At 39.2% G+C, this 16706-nt stretch overlaps 1 protein-coding gene across 11 annotated transcripts in view; it reads right to left on the bottom strand.

Moving 5' to 3' along the window:
* SPIRE1 (spire type actin nucleation factor 1) overlaps positions 1–16706 on the bottom strand; it is a 201446-nt gene that overhangs the window by 10174 nt on the left and 174566 nt on the right. For 7 of the 11 annotated variants that reach the window (XM_045041860.1, XM_045041861.1, XM_045041858.1 and 4 more), the window contains 2 exons: positions 3099–3241; positions 646–819 (listed from right to left, as the gene is read on the bottom strand). In XM_045041860.1, coding sequence (XP_044897795.1) covers positions 646–819; positions 3099–3241 — 317 coding nt within the window. The remainder of the gene's footprint in view (positions 1–645; positions 820–3098; positions 3242–16706) is intronic. The other 4 variants (XM_045041859.1, XM_023241729.2, XM_023241730.2 and 1 more) reach the window with 1 other exon arrangement.

Raw genomic sequence — 16706 nt, 5'->3', positions numbered from 1 at the left:
TGCATACTTATTTAAAATATTTAAAATAACCGCGTCAATAAAAGGAAAACTTAAAACTTCTAGAAGTGGGTTGTCCTAAACACCATGCCACGCTCTGACGAACACAATGCAGCTGTATGAAAGGTGTGGGGAAGAAGGTTCTTGGAGCCCAGGGCAGGCATGGGCTACAGGTGCACAGCCCCTCTGAGCTCATGGCGGGGTGTGTGGGAAACGAGAAATGACATGGTTTCATGGGTTGTGGGGGAGTCCCCTGTGGCTATATGGCCTGGCAGGCGGTTGCTCTGCCAGCTGAATGAGGGAGCAAATGCTGATCCGATGGCAGGAAGGCCCTGGGAGGCAAGCACCCACAGGCTATCTGAGTGCCCCTGCACATGGAGAGGAGACGGCATTCTTCCTGCCATATAACTGGGTCACTCACAGGTCCCTCTAATCCGATGCTGCATTTTGAGTTTGTTGTCCTTTCAAGGTCATTTTCCTCTCAACTGAGATCATGGTGTAATCTATGCATCCTACAAAAGACTGGAATCAACGATCAGAAGCAAAGTGCCCATCTAAGCTGTTAATTGTTCAGAGTGCAGTAGCTGAGGTATCACTGTCAAAGAGATAGAGTAAAATAATCCCCAGAACCAGCAGAAAGAGGCCAACCTTTGAGGATTTCCACCTGCTGGTAAAAGCTCTCTCACATAGATAATACATAGCCCCTGCTACCCCAAACATGGCTGCTTCAAAAGGATGAGAGCTGAGCAGAGAAGCTGTTTGTATGGTAGAAAAAAGTGGTCGGAAAGGCGTCCTTGGCCATACACTGGTTATCCTAGGAACCTGAACAACAGATAAGGGAAAAAGAAAATGGCAGGGGGAAAGAAAAGGAGAAAATAATGCTGAACATGAGTGACCTAAAAATAGTGGTTACAGAGCATGAAAGAAAAACAAAACAAAACAAAACAAAAACACCACAGAGGATGTTAACAGTAGATTCCACATGTGTGTGTCCACACCAACGTCTGCTTCCATATGTGCAAATTAGTAATCATACCATGAAGTCATTCCTAGGGAGTCTCAGAATTCACAAACCAGAGACTTAAGATGTTTCTAACTTAGTGGCCCCCTGAACAGGGCTCACCAGGAGGCGGGACAGAGGCAACCACCTCTGGGGGCAGTGGGGAGCATGCAGCACACTGAGGAAGGTACTGAAAGACAAGTCTCCTTTTACTTAGATGGGCCATCGTCCTCAATCATTTGACCAAGTGATGAAAAAAAAAATTACATTTTAAACATCCTAAGGAAACAGAGGGAGATACAATAAAAATAAAAATGAATACCAACAAAGACATTTCTGCCATCTTCAGTGTAAGGATTATAAATACAAAAGGATTCCTTGTTTTAATATAGCTAAAGTTTAAATTAATGGTCATACTTTTAAAGTACTTACCAAGCTAGACAGCACTACCACAAGACAAGTGTGATTACGGATTTCTCAAGATAAGCTATTAATGAGACCAGTCACTACTCTGACTGGAGGTTACTTTGTCTCAGCTGGCACCGAGAGGCCCTTCCCGTGAGCTATGGTTCCCTATAGAACCTGAGCCATCCAGCGCTGACCGAAGTGCTTTCCCACTGCCTTTCACTGAGACTCTTCTCTGTGACTGCAGATAAATTTTGTCTTGCTCTCCTTGTGCATAAAAAACAACCCCCAGCCTGACCTACCACACACTAAGAGTTCCCCTTTGTCAGGAAATACACTTCTGGGTCCTTGATTTGGGCTGATGGTCTTTCTTCTATTAATTCTATGGTATTTCTTCTATTCCATTCAAAATTTCTCTTACTAGCTGAAATTCCTTTTAACTGATCTGATAGTTCTTCCACAGTGATAATTTTAAAATTTAACACCAACAATGGTGTCATATGATCACAAGGCCAGGTACACAGCTGAATGATAAACTGGCTTCTAAGAGAAAAGTTGGCTGAAGAGAAGAACCTCTTGATTATTGGACTTGTGATCTCTTATATACATTTAAGTTGTTCACATACACAAAAGTCTTTGGACTTTAAAGTTTCAACCTGTCTGGTTAAGAGTTCTGTTTTTCTGCTGATAAACTACTGGTGAAGCTATACTTAATCAATGTTTCAGTGATTATTTAAGAGTTAGAGGAATTCTATCAAGAACTGACACACAATCATTAGTTCCTTAATTGAACTTTTTAGGAACAGAGATGACTGATCAAATTTCAGCACTTGAAAGCTCTGTTCAAACTTGGTATCTTCATAAGAACCATACTATCTTCCTCTACTTTGAGGGAGGGAAATCAGTTATTGCTTTATTTGAACCCTTGATAATTCAAGACAGCCTAAAAATATGGACTGAAATACAGACAAGGCATATTCCAGTGCTTTTTATTCATGAATTTCTGAGAAAACATTAGATATTAGGTTGCTGGTAGAATTACTGATTGAAGCCTTCATCTCACCTGCAAATATTTCTTAAGTCAAGTGGACTACAAAAGAATCTTTGCAGACCTCTTTTAGTTAGAGGGTCTGTTACTTCTTTCTGGCAGTGCCCTACGTATTACTTCCATTGTCCTGGGAATCAAAGCCACTACACCAACCTGGAAGTCTCAGGAAAATAGCAAAATCATCATCCAGTGCAAATAGCAGCTTTGGCTCCAAGATCATAAAACATACTTGAAAACAATGTACAATGGCTTGTAACGGATCAAAATTCTCCCCTTATACTTCTGCCTCAATAAAATAGTGTACTTTAGTCAGACTTTGCTAACTTTTTGATGAGTTTTAACAATTTTTAAGTGGACTAATTCCCTTTGAAAAGAAGAAGGCATTTCTTTAATAATAATACATGCTTTCAACCATTGATAAGTCTTCTGGGGAAAAAAAAACTACTTTAAATGAACAAGGAATGGTCAAATTTCATTTAGGTTACTGTCAGAATTGGTTTTCTTTAGATATTAAAAACAAATAAAGCTATTTAAAGATCATTTTAACATTTGGAAGATTTTTTTCTCCTAATCGTTGTCTTAAGAAAGCTAATTATTCCAGGTCTCTAACTGATCATTAAGTTACTACGCAGTTTTCCAGTTACTTACAAGAGATCGGGAGCTCTGCTTGGAGGGTGGCAAAAACTGTCTTACATTAGTGGGTGTTTCCTTTTCAATGGAATGTCGCCTCTGGGGTGGCTGCCGTCTCTCTGGCTGGGGTGTTGATGATATGGGCAAGAATTTCGGAGGCTCTAAAGAAATGAAATTAACCAAACTGAAATGAACTTTCTTACAAGTAAAAAGTCTTAGATTTTCAATTTTTGACAGAACACCCTTTGTCATTTGTCACAAACATTGCATTCAAAGATGAAATATTTGTTAGAGGGTTTTAGTAAGATTAGAAGTTCTTATGGGGATACTATGAGGACTGTTATAGAAAAATCTTTGCAAGATGAACTTTCCTACAGATATAGAAAGAAAAAAGAAAAATATTTGTATTTTTAATATTCATTCAAATATATCATAAAAACACAATTATAGTCTCAGATTTGTAACATACAAATGCCTTCACATTATATACAACAAAATTTTACAGTCTCAGGCATGTAAAATACATAAAAACATGTATTCTCCGTGTGTCCAAAAAAGGCTACCAAATCATACCAAAATTCTCAAGTGTACTGACCTTTTATATTCTTTTTAAAGATAAAATATAAAAACTCTTTTTAAATATTTATCAAGACATTCTGTCCTTAGATTTAAATCAAGCTCTATTTAAATTTGAAAAAATAAATTCCAGTTTTGATAATATTGTGCCACTGCTCTCCTTCATCTAGTAATATTTTGGGACAGAGTTTAAAAGGAGAAGGTTTGAGGGGTGCCTTGGTATGTAGAGCACACAACTCTTGATCTTGGGGTTGTGAGTTCGGGCCCCATGTTGGGTGTAAAGATTACTTAAAAAATAAAATTTTCTAAAAAAAAAGTTTATAAAAGGAGAATATTTTATGGTTTGAATGGTTCTGGATTTACATTCTGAAAACATAAGGAGAACATTAGAAATAAATTATATTGCTTAAAGTTTTATTTAATACTTCCTTCTACTCTCTCTGAAAAGTAAGCCTGCTTCATTCAATGTAGCAGGTGAGGAAAGTGAAAGTCAACACCAAGTTAAATGCGATCCATCTATTTGGACTACCCCACCAACAGAAATCACTAAATAAAAATAACATGATTTCCATAATCAAGAAAGATACAGAAATCCATTATGTGATTTAACTGAATCTCTATAATATTTAATGGGCCTGGACAAACACCAAGTATAGATAATGACCAAGGTCAGCTCCTACTATTCTTGATACAATCTAAGTAAATCAAAATACTAATTAAAGAATTTTAATCACTAAACACTCCACGTGTACAGGAAATCAGTAAGTTGTTTTTTTAAATTGCAGTAAAACATACATAAATTATATTCAGTGTGTCTTAACTATTTTTAACTGCACAGTTCAGTGGTATTAAATATTTACACTGTTGTGCAACCGTTATCTTCCATCTTGTAACGGTTAAGACCATAACTCTTCATCTTGTAAACTGAAACTCTACAACTTCCTATTCTCCACTACCTACAGCCCCTCACAACTACCATCCTACTTCCCATCTCTATGATTTTGACCGCTCTAAAAATCTCATATAAATGGAATTATACAGTATTTGCCTTTTTTGGAATTCCTTTTTTCCCTTAGCAAAATGTCCTAAAAGTTTGTCAGTATTGTAGCCTATTGCAGAATTTCCCCCATTTTTAAAAATGTTTTATTTATTTTTGAGAGAGAGCGAGCAAGCAAGCGTCTGAGTGGGGGAGGGGCTGAGAGAGAGAGGGAGACACACAATTTGAAGCAGGCTCCAGGTTCTGAGCTGTCAGCACAGAGTCCAATGTAGGGCTCAAACTCACAAACCACGAGATCATGACCTGAGCTGAAGTCAGACATTTAACCGACTGAGCCACCCAGGTGCCCCAGAATTTTCCTCAATTTTAAGGCTGAGTAATATTTCATTGTGTGGATATTCCACATTTTGCCTAGCCATTCATCCACTGACGGACACTGGGGTTGCTTTCACATTTTAGCTATTGTGAATACTGCTATGAACATGGATGTACAAATATCTCTTTGAGATTCTGCTTTTAATTTTTTTTTTCTGTTTCAATTCTTTTGCTTATATAGTCAGAAGCAGAATTGCTGGATCATATGTAATTCTATTTTTAAGTTTCTGAGGAGTCACCATACTGTTTTCCACAACACCTGTACCATTTCACATTCCCAACAGTGCACATGATTCCAATCTCTCTACATTCTTGCCAACACTTGTCTTCTGGTTTTTGTTTTGATAGCAGCCATTTTAATGGGTGGGAGGTGGCATCTCACTATAGTTTTGATTTGTATTTCCCTAATGATTAATGATGCTGAGAATCTTTTCATGCACTTGTTGGTCATTAGTGTATCTTCTTTGGAGAAATGTCCATTTGAGTCCTTTGCCTATTTTTTAATTAGGTTCTCTTTTCTGTTGTTGAGTTTCAAGACTTTCTCTATATATTCTGAATATTAATCCTTTATTAGAGATATGATCTGCAAATATTTTCTCCTATCCTGCATGCTGCCCTTTTATTTCATTGATAATGTCTTTTTATGCATAAAAGTTTTTTAAATTTCATAAATTCCAGTTTGTCTATTTTTACAAATAGACAATTTTTTGTCTATCCTTGGAGTCATAGCCAAGAAACCATTGCCAAATCCAATGTCATGAAGTTTTTGTCCTATGTTTTCTTCTAAGAGTTTTATTATTTTAGGTCTTACATTTAGGTTCTTAATCCATTTTGAGTTAATTTTTGTATATGGTGTTAGGTGAGGGTATAACTTCCTTTTTGCATGTGGATATACAGTTCTCCCAGGACCATTTGCTGAAAGACTTCCCATTGAATTGTCTTGGCACACTTGTCAAAAATCTTTTGACCATATAGGTGAGGCTTTATTCTGGGCTCTCTATTCTATTTTGTTGATTTATATGTCTGTCTTTATGCTAATACTTCATTGCGTTGATTACTATAGTTTGTAGGGTTTTTTTTCAATATATGAAATTTATTGTCAAATTGGTTTCCATACAACACCCAGTGCTCATCCCAAAAGGTGCCCTCCTCAATACCCATCACCCACCCTCCCCTCCCTCCAACCCCCCATCAACCCTTAATTTGTTCTCAGTTTTTTTTGCTTTTTTTAAATTAATATATGAAATTTATTGTCAAATTGGTTTCCATACAACACCCAGTGCTCATCCCAAAAGGTGCCCTCCTCAATACCCATCACCCACCCCCCCCTCCCTCCCACCCCCCATCAACCCTCAGTTTGTTCTCAGTTTTTAACAGTCTCTTATGTTTTGGCTCTCTCCCACTCTAACCTCTTTTTTTTTTTTTTCCCTTCCCTTCCCCCATGGGTTTCTGTTAAGTTTCTTAGGATCCACATAAGAATGAAACCATATGGTATCTGTCTTTCTCTGTATGGCTTTATTTCACTTAGCATCACACTCTCGAGTTCCATCCACGTTGCTACAAAAGGCCATATTTCATTCTTTCTCATTGCCACGTAGTATTCCATTGTGTATATAAACCACAGTTTCTTTATCCATTCATCAGTTGATGGACATTTAGGCTTTTTCCATAATTTGGCTATTGTTGAGAGTGCTGCTATAAACACTGGGGTACAAGTGGCCCTATGCATCAGTACTCCTGTATCCCTTGGATAAATTCCTAGCAGTGCTATTGCTGGGTCATAGGGTAGGTCTATTTTTAATTTTCTGAGGAACCTCCACACTGCTTTCCAGAGCGGCTGAACCAATTTGCATTCCCACCAACAGTGCAAGAGGGTTCCCGTTTCTCCACATCCTCTCCAGCATCTATAGTCTCCTGATTTGTTCATTTTGGCCCCTCTGACTGGCGTGAGGTGATATCTGAGTGTGGTTTTGATTTGTATTTCCCTGATAAGGAGCGACGCTGAACATCTTTTCATGTGCCTGTTGGCCATCCGGATGTCTTCTTTAGAGAAGTGTCTATTCACGTTTTCTGCCCATTTCTTCACTGGGTTATTTGTTTTTCGGGTGTGGAGTTTGGTGAGCTCTTCATAGATTTTGGATACTAGCCCTTTGTCCGATATGTCATTTGCAAATATCTTTTCCCATTCCGTTGGTTGCCTTTTAGCTTTGTTGGTTGTTTCCTTTGCTGTGCAGAAGCTTTTTATCTTCATAAGGTCCCAGTAGTTCATTTTTGCTTTTAATTCCCTTGCCTCTGGGGATGTGTCAAGTAAGAAATTGCTACGGCTGAGGTCAGAGAGGTCTTTTCCTGCTTTCTCCTCTAGGGTTTTGATGGTTTCCTGTCTCACATTCAGGTCCTTTATCCATTTTGAGTTTATTTTTGTGAATGGTGTGAGAAAGTGGTCTAGTTTCATTCTTCTGCATGTTGCTGTCCAGTTCTCCCAGCAGCATTTGTTGAAGAGACTGTCTTTTTTCCATTGGATGACCTTTCCTGCTTTGTCAAAGATTAGTTGGCCACACATTTGTGGGTCTAGTTCTGGGGTTTCTATTCTATTCCATTGGTCTATGTGTCTGTTTTTGTGCCAATACCATGTTGTCTTGATGATTACAGCTTTGTAGTAGAGGCTAAAGTCTGGGATTGTGATGCCTCCTGCTTTGGTCTTCTTCTTCAAAATGACTTTGGCTATTCGGGGCCTTTTGTGGTTCCATATGAATTTTAGGATTGCCTGTTCTAGTTTCGAGAAGAATGCTGGTGCAATTTTGATTGGGATTGCATTGAATGTGTAGATAGCTTTGGGTAGTATTGACATTTTGACAATATTTATTCTTCCAATCCATGAGCATGGAATGTTTTTCCATTTCCTTATATCTTCTTCAATTTCCTTCATAAGCTTTCTATAGTTTTCAGCATACTGATCTTTTACATCTTTGGTTAGGTTTATTCCTAGGTATTTTATGCTTCTTGGTGCAATTGTGAATGGGATCAGTTTATTTGTCTTTCTGTTGCTTCATTACTAGTGTATAAGAATGTAACTGATTTCTGTACATTGATTTTGTATCCTGCAACTTTGCTGAATTCATGTATCAGTTCTAGCAGACTTTTGGTGGAGTCTATCGGATTTTCCATGTATAATATCATGTCATCTGCAAAAAGTGAAAGCTTAACTTCATCTTTGCCAATTTTGATGCCTTTGATTTCCTTTTGTTGTCTGATTGCTGATGCTAGAATTTCCAACACTATGTTAAACAACAGCGGTGACAGTGGACATCCCTGTCGTGTTCCTGATCTCAGGGAAAAAGGTCTGAATTTTTCCCCGTTGAGGATGAGGTTAGCTGTGGGCTTTTCATAAACGGCTTTTATGATGTTTAAGTATGTTCCTTCTATCCCGACTTTCTGAAGGGTTTTTATTAAGAAAGTTTGCTGAATTTTGTCATAGACCTTTTCTGCATCGACTGACAGGATCATATGGTTCTTATCTTTTCTTTAATGTGATGTATCACGTTGATTGATTTGTGAATGTTGAACCAGCCCTGCATCCCAGGAATGAATCCCACCTGATCATGGTGAATAATTCTTTTTATATGCTGTTGAATTCGATTTGCTAGTATCTTATTGAGAATTTTTGCATCCATATTCATCAGGGATATTGGCCTGGAGTTCTCTTTTTTTACTGGGTCTCTGTCTGGTTTAGAAATCAAAGTAATACTGGCTTCATAGAATGAGTCTGGAAGTTTTCCTTCCCTTTCTATTTCTTGGAATAGCTTGAGAAGGATAGGTATTATCTCTGCTTTAAACGTCTGGTAGAACTCCCCTGGGAAGCCATCTGGTCCTGGACTCTTATTTGTTGGGAGATTTTTGATGACTGATTCAATTTCTTCGCTGGTTATGGGTCTGTTCAAGCTTTCTATTTCCTCCTGATTGAGTTTTGGAAGTGTGTGGGTGTTTAGGAATTTGTCCACTTCTTCCAGGTTGTCCAGTTTGTTGGCATATAATTTTTCATAGTATTCCCTGATAACTGCTTGTATCTCTGAGGGATTGGTTGTAATAATTCCATTTTTATTCATGATTTTATCTATTTGGGTCATCTCCCTTTTCTTTTTGAGAAGCCTGGCTAGAGGTTTATCAATTTTGTTTATTTTTTCAAAAAACCAACTCTTGGTTTCGTTGATCTGCTCTACAGTTTTTTTTTAGATTCTATATTGTTTATTTCTGCTCTGATCTTTATTGTTTCTCTTCTTCTGCTGGGTTTAGGCTGTCTTTGCTGTTCTGCTTCTATTTCCTTTAGGTGTGCTGTTAGATTTTGTATTTGGGATTTTTCTTGTTTCTTGAGATAGGCCTGGATTGCAATGTATTTTCCTCTCAGGACTGCCTTCGCTGCATCCCAAAGCGTTTGGATTGTTGTCTTTTCATTTTCGTTTGTTTCCATATATTTTTTAATTTCTTCTCTAATTGCCTGGTTGACCCACTCATTCGTTAGTAGGGTGTTCTTTAACCTCCATGCTTTTGGAGGTTTTCCAGACTTTTTCCTGTGGTTGATTTCAAGCTTCATAGCATTGTGGTCTGAAAGTATGCATGGTATGATTTCAATTCTTGTATACTTATGAAGGGCTGTTTTATGACCTATTATGTGATCTATCTTGGAGAATGTTCCATGTGCACTTGAGAAGAAAGTATATTCTGTTGCTTTGGGATGCAGAGTTCTAAATATATCTGTCAAGTCCATCTGATCCAATGTCTCATTCAGGGCCCTTGTTTCTTTATTGACCGTGTGTCTAGATGATCTATCCATTTCTGTAAGTGGAGTGTTAAAGTCCCCTGCAATTACCACATTCTTATCAATAAGGTGGCTTATGTTTATGAGTAATTGTTTTATATATTTGGGGGCTCCGGTATTGGGCGCATAGACATTTATAATTATTAGCTCTTCCTGATGGATAGACCCTGTAATTATTATATAATACCCTTCTTCATCTCTTGTTACAGCCTTTAATTTAAAATCTCATTTGTCTGATGTTAAGTATGGCTACTCCACCTTTCTTTTGACTTCCAGTGGCATGATAAATAGTTCTCCATCTCCTCACTCTCAATCTGAAGGTGTCCTCAGGTCTAAAATGAATCTTTTGTAGACAGCAAATAGATGGGTCTTATTTTTTTATCCATTCTGATACCCTATGTCTTTTGGTTGGCGCATTTAGTCCATTTACATTCAGTGTTATTATAGAAAGATATGGGTTTAGAGTCATTGTGATGTCTGTAGGTTTCATGCTTGTAGTGATGTCTCTGGTACTTTGTCTCACAGGATCCCCCTTAGGATCTCTTGTAGGGCTGGTTTAGTGGTGACGAATTCCTTCAGTTTTTGTTTGTTTGGGAAGACCTTTATCTCTCCTTCTATTCTAAATGACAGACTTGCTGGATAAAGGATTCTCGGCTGCATATTTTTTCTGTTCATCACATTGAAGATCTCCTGCCATTCCTTTCTGGCCTGCCAAGTTTCAGAAGAGAGATCGGTCACGAGTCTTATAAGTCTCCCTTTATATGTTAGAGCACGTTTATCTTTAGCTGCTTTCAGAATTTTCTCTTTATCCTTGTATTTTGCCAGTTTCACTATGATATGTCATGCAGACGATCGATTCAAGTTACGTCTGAAGGGAGTTCTCTGTGCCTCTTGGATTTCAATGCTTTTTTCCTTCCCCAGATCAGGGAAGTCCTCAGCTATTATTTCTTCAAGTACACCTTCAGCACCTTTCCCTCTCTCTTCCTCCTCTGGAATACCAATTATGCGTATATTATTTCTCTTTAGTGGATCACTTAGTTCTCTAATTTTCCCCTCATACTCCTGGATTTTTTTATCTCTCTTTTTCTCAGCTTCTTCTTTTTCCATATTTTTATCTTCTAGTTCACCTATTCTCTCCTCTGCCTCTTCAATCCGAGCCGTGGTTGTCTCCATTTTATTTTGCAGCTCATTGATAGCATTTTAGCTCCTCCTGGTTGTTCCTTAGTCCCTTGATCTCTGTAGCAATAGATTCTCTGCTGTCCTTTATACTGCTTTAAAGCCCAGCGATTAATTTTATGACTATTACTCTAAATTCACTTTCTGTTATATTGTCTAAATCGTTTTTTTTTAATTTAAAAAAAAAATTTTTTTTCAACGTTTTTTATATTTATTTTGGGACAGAGAGAGACAGAGCATGAACGGGGGAGGGGCAGAGAGAGAGGGAGACACAGAATCGGAAGCAGGCTCCAGTCTCTGAGCCATCAGCCCAGAGCCCGACGCGGGGCTCAAACTCACGGACCGCGAGATCGTGACCTGGCTGAAGTAGGACGCTTAACCGACTGCGCCACCCAGGCGCCCCTAAATCGTTTTTGATCAGTTTGTTAGCTGTTGTTATTTCCTGGACGTTTTTTTGAGGGAAATTCTTCTGTTTGTCATTTTGGATAGTACCTGGAGTGGTTCAGAACTGCAGGGCACTTCCCCTGTGCTGTCTTGAATAACCTGCATTGGTGGGCGGGGCCACAGTCAGACTGGTGTGTGCCTTCACTTCCCCTCTCTTAGGGGCAGGATTCCCTGTGGGGTGGCGTGGCCCGTCTGGGCTACTTGCACACTGCCAGACTTGTGGTGCTGGGGATCTGGCGTATTAGCTGGGGTGGATCGGCAAGGTGCACGGGGGTGGGAGGGGCAGGCTCAGCTCACTTTTCCTTTGGAGATCCGCCTCAGAAGGGGCCCTGCAGCACCGGGAAGGAGTCAGACCCGCCGGAGGCATCGATCTGCAGAAGCACAGCGTTGGGTGTTTGTGCGGTGCAAGCAAGTTCCCTGGCAGGAACTGGTTCCCTTTGGGATTTTGGCTGGGGGAGGGGCCAGAGAGATGGCACTGGCAAGCGCCTTTGTTCCCCGCCAAGCTGAGCTCTGTCGTCCAGGGCTCACCAACTCTCCTTCCCATTGTCCTCCAGCCCTCCTGTTCTCTGAGCAGAGCAGATGTCAAGTCCCGCTTGCTGTCCGAACACACTCCCTCTGGCCCCTCCGCTTTTGCCAGTCAGACTCGGGGGCTCTGCTTGGCCGGTGGGCCGCCCCTCCAACCCGGCTCCCTCCCGCCAGTCCATGTAGCACACACCGCCTCCCCGCCCTTCCTACCCTCTTCCGTGGGCCTCTCGTCTGCGCTTGGCTCTAGAGACTCCATTCTGCTAGTCTTCTGGCGGTTTTCTGGGTTATTTAGGCAGGTGTACGTGGAATCTAAGTGATCAGCAGGATGCGCGGTGAGCCCAGTGTCCTCCTATGCTGCCATCTTCCCAGGATCTAGTTTGTAGTAAGTTTTGAAATCAGGAAGTATGAGTACTTTTTCAAAGTTGTTTTGGCTATTTGGGTCCTCTGAGATTCCATATGAATATTAGAATGGGTGGTCTTCTATTTCTGCAAAAATGTCATTGGCATTTTGATAGAGATTGCACTGAATCTGTACATAACTTTGGTCAGTATAAACATTTTAAGAATATTAAGTCTTCCAATCCATGAACACAGGATATGTTTCCATTTATTTATGTCTTCTTTAATTTCTTTCAGAAATGTTTTTAGTGAGCAAGTCTTTCACTTCCTTGTTTGATTCCTAAGTATTTTATTCTTTTTGATATTCTTTTATAAATGGAATTTCTTTTGTCATTTCCTTTTCAGATTATTTATTGCTTGTGTATAGAAATGGAACTGATTTTTTAAAATGTTTACTTATTTTTGAGACAGAGAGACAGTGTGATCAGGGGAGGGGCAGAGAGTGAGGGAGACACAGAATCTGAAGCAGACTCTAGGCTCTGAGCTGTTAGCAGAGAGCCCGACACAGGGCTCAAACTCATGAACTGTGAGATCAGGAACTGAGCCACCCAGGTGCCCCAAAATGCAACTGATTTTTGTGTGCTGACTTTATATTTTGCTACTTTACTGAATTATTTATTCTAACAATATTTTTGTGTTTGGAATCTTTTAGAGTTTTTTTACATGTGAGATCGTATCATCTGCAAAGAGGTAAGTTTACTTTTTTTCCTGTCTGGCTACCCTTTATTTCCTTTTTTTCCTTATTTCCTTTCCTTTATTTCCTAGCCAAACTGTGCTCACTAACACTTCCAGGACTATGTTGAACAGAAGTGATGAAAGCTGGCATCCTTGCCTTGTTTCTATTTATTAGAGGAAATTTTTTCAGTCTTTCACCACTGAGTATGATGTTTAAAGTGAATTTTTCATACATGGCTTTTATTACATTAAGGTAGTTTCCTTTTTTTCAATTAAAAAAATTTTTATTTTAAGTTTAGAAAGAGAGTGCAAGCAGGGGAGAAGGACAGAGGGCAGAGAGAGAGAGAGAGAGAGAGAGAGAGAGAGAGAAATTCCCAAGAAGGCTCCACATTCAGCATGGAGTCCAACACAGAGCTCAATCCCACAACCCTAGGATCGTGACCTGAACCAAAATCAAGAGTTGGACGCTCAACTGACAGCCATCCAGGTGCCTCAAGGTAGTTTCTTTCTATTCCTAGTTTGTGTAAAGTGTTTTTACCCTGAAAGGGTGTTCAATTTTGTCAAATGGTATTTCTGCATTGATTGAAATAATCCTGTGGTTGTTTTCCTGTTAATGTGGCATATTACGCTACTCAATTTTTATATGTTGAACCATCCTTGCAGTCAGGAATAAATCCTGCTTGGTCAGGGTATGTAATCCTTTTACTATAATGCTGAATTCTGTTTGTTAGTATTTTTATTTATTTATTTATTTATTTATTTATTTATTTATTTTTAAAAATTTAAAAATATACAATTTACTGTCAAATTGGCTTACATATAACACACAGTGCTCATCCCAGCAAGTGCCCTCCTCAATGCCCATCACCCATTTTCCCCTCTCCCCCCACATCCACCCTCAGTTAGTTCTCTGTATTTAAGAGTCTCTTGTGGTTTGCCTCTCTCCCTGTTTATAATTATTTTTTCCCCTTCCCTTCCCCCATAGACTTCTGTTAAGTTTCTCAAGATCCACACATGAGTGAAAACACATGATATCTGTCCTTCTCTGACTAACCTATTTCACTCAGCATAATACCTTGCAGTTCCATCCACGTTGCTGCAAAGGGCATGATTTCATTCTTTCTCATTTCCAAGTAGTATTCCATTGTATATATAAACCACATCTTCTTTATCCATTCATCAGTTGATGGACATTCAGGCTCTTTCCATAATTTGGCTATTGTTGAAAGTGCCGCTATAAACATTGGGGTACACGTGCCCCTATGCATTAGCACTCCTAGTAGTGCTATTGCTGGGTCATAGAGTAGTTCTATTTTTAATTTTTGAGGAACTTCCACACTGTTTTCCAAAGTGGCTGTACCAGTCTGCATTCCCACCAACAGTGCAAGAGGGTTCCCATTTCTCCATATCCTCGCCAGCATCTATAGTTTCCTGATTTGTTCATTTTAGCCACTCTGACTGGTGTGAGGTGGTATCTCAGTGTGGCTTTGATTTGTATTTCCCTGATGATGAGTGACGTTTCGTGATGAGCATCGTTTCATATGTCTGCTGCCCATCTGGATGTTTTCTTTGGAAAAGTGTCTATTCATGTCTTCTGCCCATTTCTTCACTGGATTATTTGTTTTTTGGGTGTGGGGTTTGGTAAGTTCTTTATAGATTTTGGATACCAGCCCTTTATCTGATAGGTCATTTGCAAATATCTTTTCCCATTCCATTGGCTGCCTTTAGTTTTGTTGTTTCCTTTGCAGTGCAGAAGCCTTTTATCTTGATGAGGTCCCAATAGTTCATTTTTACTTTTAATTCCCTTGCCTTTGGAGATGTGTTGAGTAAGAAATTGCTGCAGCTGAGGTCAAAGAGCCTGCTTTCTCCTCTAGGGTTCTGATGGTTTCCTGTCTCACATTCAGGTCTTTCACCATTTTGAGTTTATTTTTGTGTATTGTGTAAGAAAGTGGTCTAGATTCATTCTTCTGCATGTTCCTGTCCAGTTCTCCCAGCACCATTTGCTAAAGAGACTGTCTTTTCCATTGGATACTTTTTCTTGCTTTGTCAAAGATTAGTTGGCCATACATTTGTGGGCCCAATTTTGGGGTCTCTATTCTATTCCATTGGTCTATGTGTCTGTTTTTGTGCTACTGTGTTGATTACAGCTTTGTAGTAGAGGCTAAAGTCTGGGATTGTGATGCTTCCCGCTTTGGTTTTCTTCTTCAATATCACTTTGGTCATTTGGGGTCTTTTCTAGTTCCATACAAATTTTAGGATTGTTTGTTCTAGTTTTGAGAAGAATGCCGGTGCAATTTTCACTGGGATTGCATTGAATGTGTAGATTGCTTTGGGTAGTATTGACATTTTGACAATATTTATTCTTCCAATCCATGAGTATGGGATGTTTTTCCATTTCTTTGTGTCTTCTTCAGTTTCCCTCATAAGCTTTCCATAGTTTTCAGCATACAGATCTTTTACATCTTTGGTTAGGTTTATTCCTAGGTATTTTATGGTTCTTGGTGCAATTGTAAATGGAATCAGTTTCTTTATTTCTCTTTCTGTTGCTCCATTACTGGTGTATAAAAATGCAACCAATTTCTGTACGTTGATTTTGTACCCTGCAACTTTGCTAAATTCATGTATCAGTTCTAGGAGTCTTTTGGTGGAGTCTTATGGGTTTTCCATGCAGAGTATGTCGACTGTGAAAAGTGAAAGTTTGACTTCTTTGCCAATTTTGATGCCTTTGATTTCCTTTTGTTGTCTGACTGCTGATGCTATGAGTTCCAACACTATGTTAAACAACAGCGGTGAGAGTGGACATCCCTGTCATGTTCCTGATCTCAGGAAAGCTCTCAGTTTTTTCCCATTAAGGATGATGTTAGCCGTGGGCTTTTTATATATGACTTTATGATGTTTAAGTATGTTTTTCTATCCCTACTTTCTTGAGGGTTTTTATTAAGAAAGGATGTTGTATTGTGACATATGCTTTCTCTGCATCTGTTGACAGGATCATCTGGTTCTTATCCTTTCTTTTATTAATATGATGTATCACACTGATTGATTTGCAAATATTGAACCAGGCCTGCAGCCCAGGAATGAATCCCACTTGATCATGGTGAATAATTCTTTTTACATGCTGTTGAATTTGATTTGCTAGTATCTTGTTGGGAATTTTTGCATCCATGTTCATCAGGGATACTGGCCTATAGTTCTCCTTTTTTGTGGGGTCTCTGTCTGGTTTGGGAATCAAGGTAATGCTGGTTTCATAGAATGAGTCCAGAAGTTTTCCATACATCTCTATTTTTTGGAAGAGCTTGAGAAGGATGGGTATTAACTCTGCTTTAAATATCTGGTAGAATTCCCCAGGGAATTATTTATTTTTGAGAGAGAGAGGGAGACACAGTGTGAGTGGGGGAGGGGCAGAGAGAGAGACACACACACACAGAATTGAAGCAGGCTCCAAGCTTTGAGCCATCAGCACAGAGCCTGATGTGGGGCTTGAAATCATGGACTGCGAGATCATGACCTGAGCTGAAGCCAGACCCTCAACCAACTGAACCACCCAGGCACCCATTTGTTAGTAAAAGATCTTTAAAAAAAAAGTCAGTATTTGTAAAGGGTACTGATCTATAGTTTTCTGTCCTTATAGTGTTTTTGTTTGGCT

This window comes from Felis catus, chromosome D3 (assembly GCF_018350175.1).
Source record: "Felis catus isolate Fca126 chromosome D3, F.catus_Fca126_mat1.0, whole genome shotgun sequence".
NCBI classification, from domain to species: Eukaryota; Metazoa; Chordata; class Mammalia; order Carnivora; family Felidae; genus Felis; species Felis catus.
The sequence above is the reverse complement of the archived record's forward strand: the minus strand, read 5'-3'. Positions and strand labels throughout refer to the sequence as shown.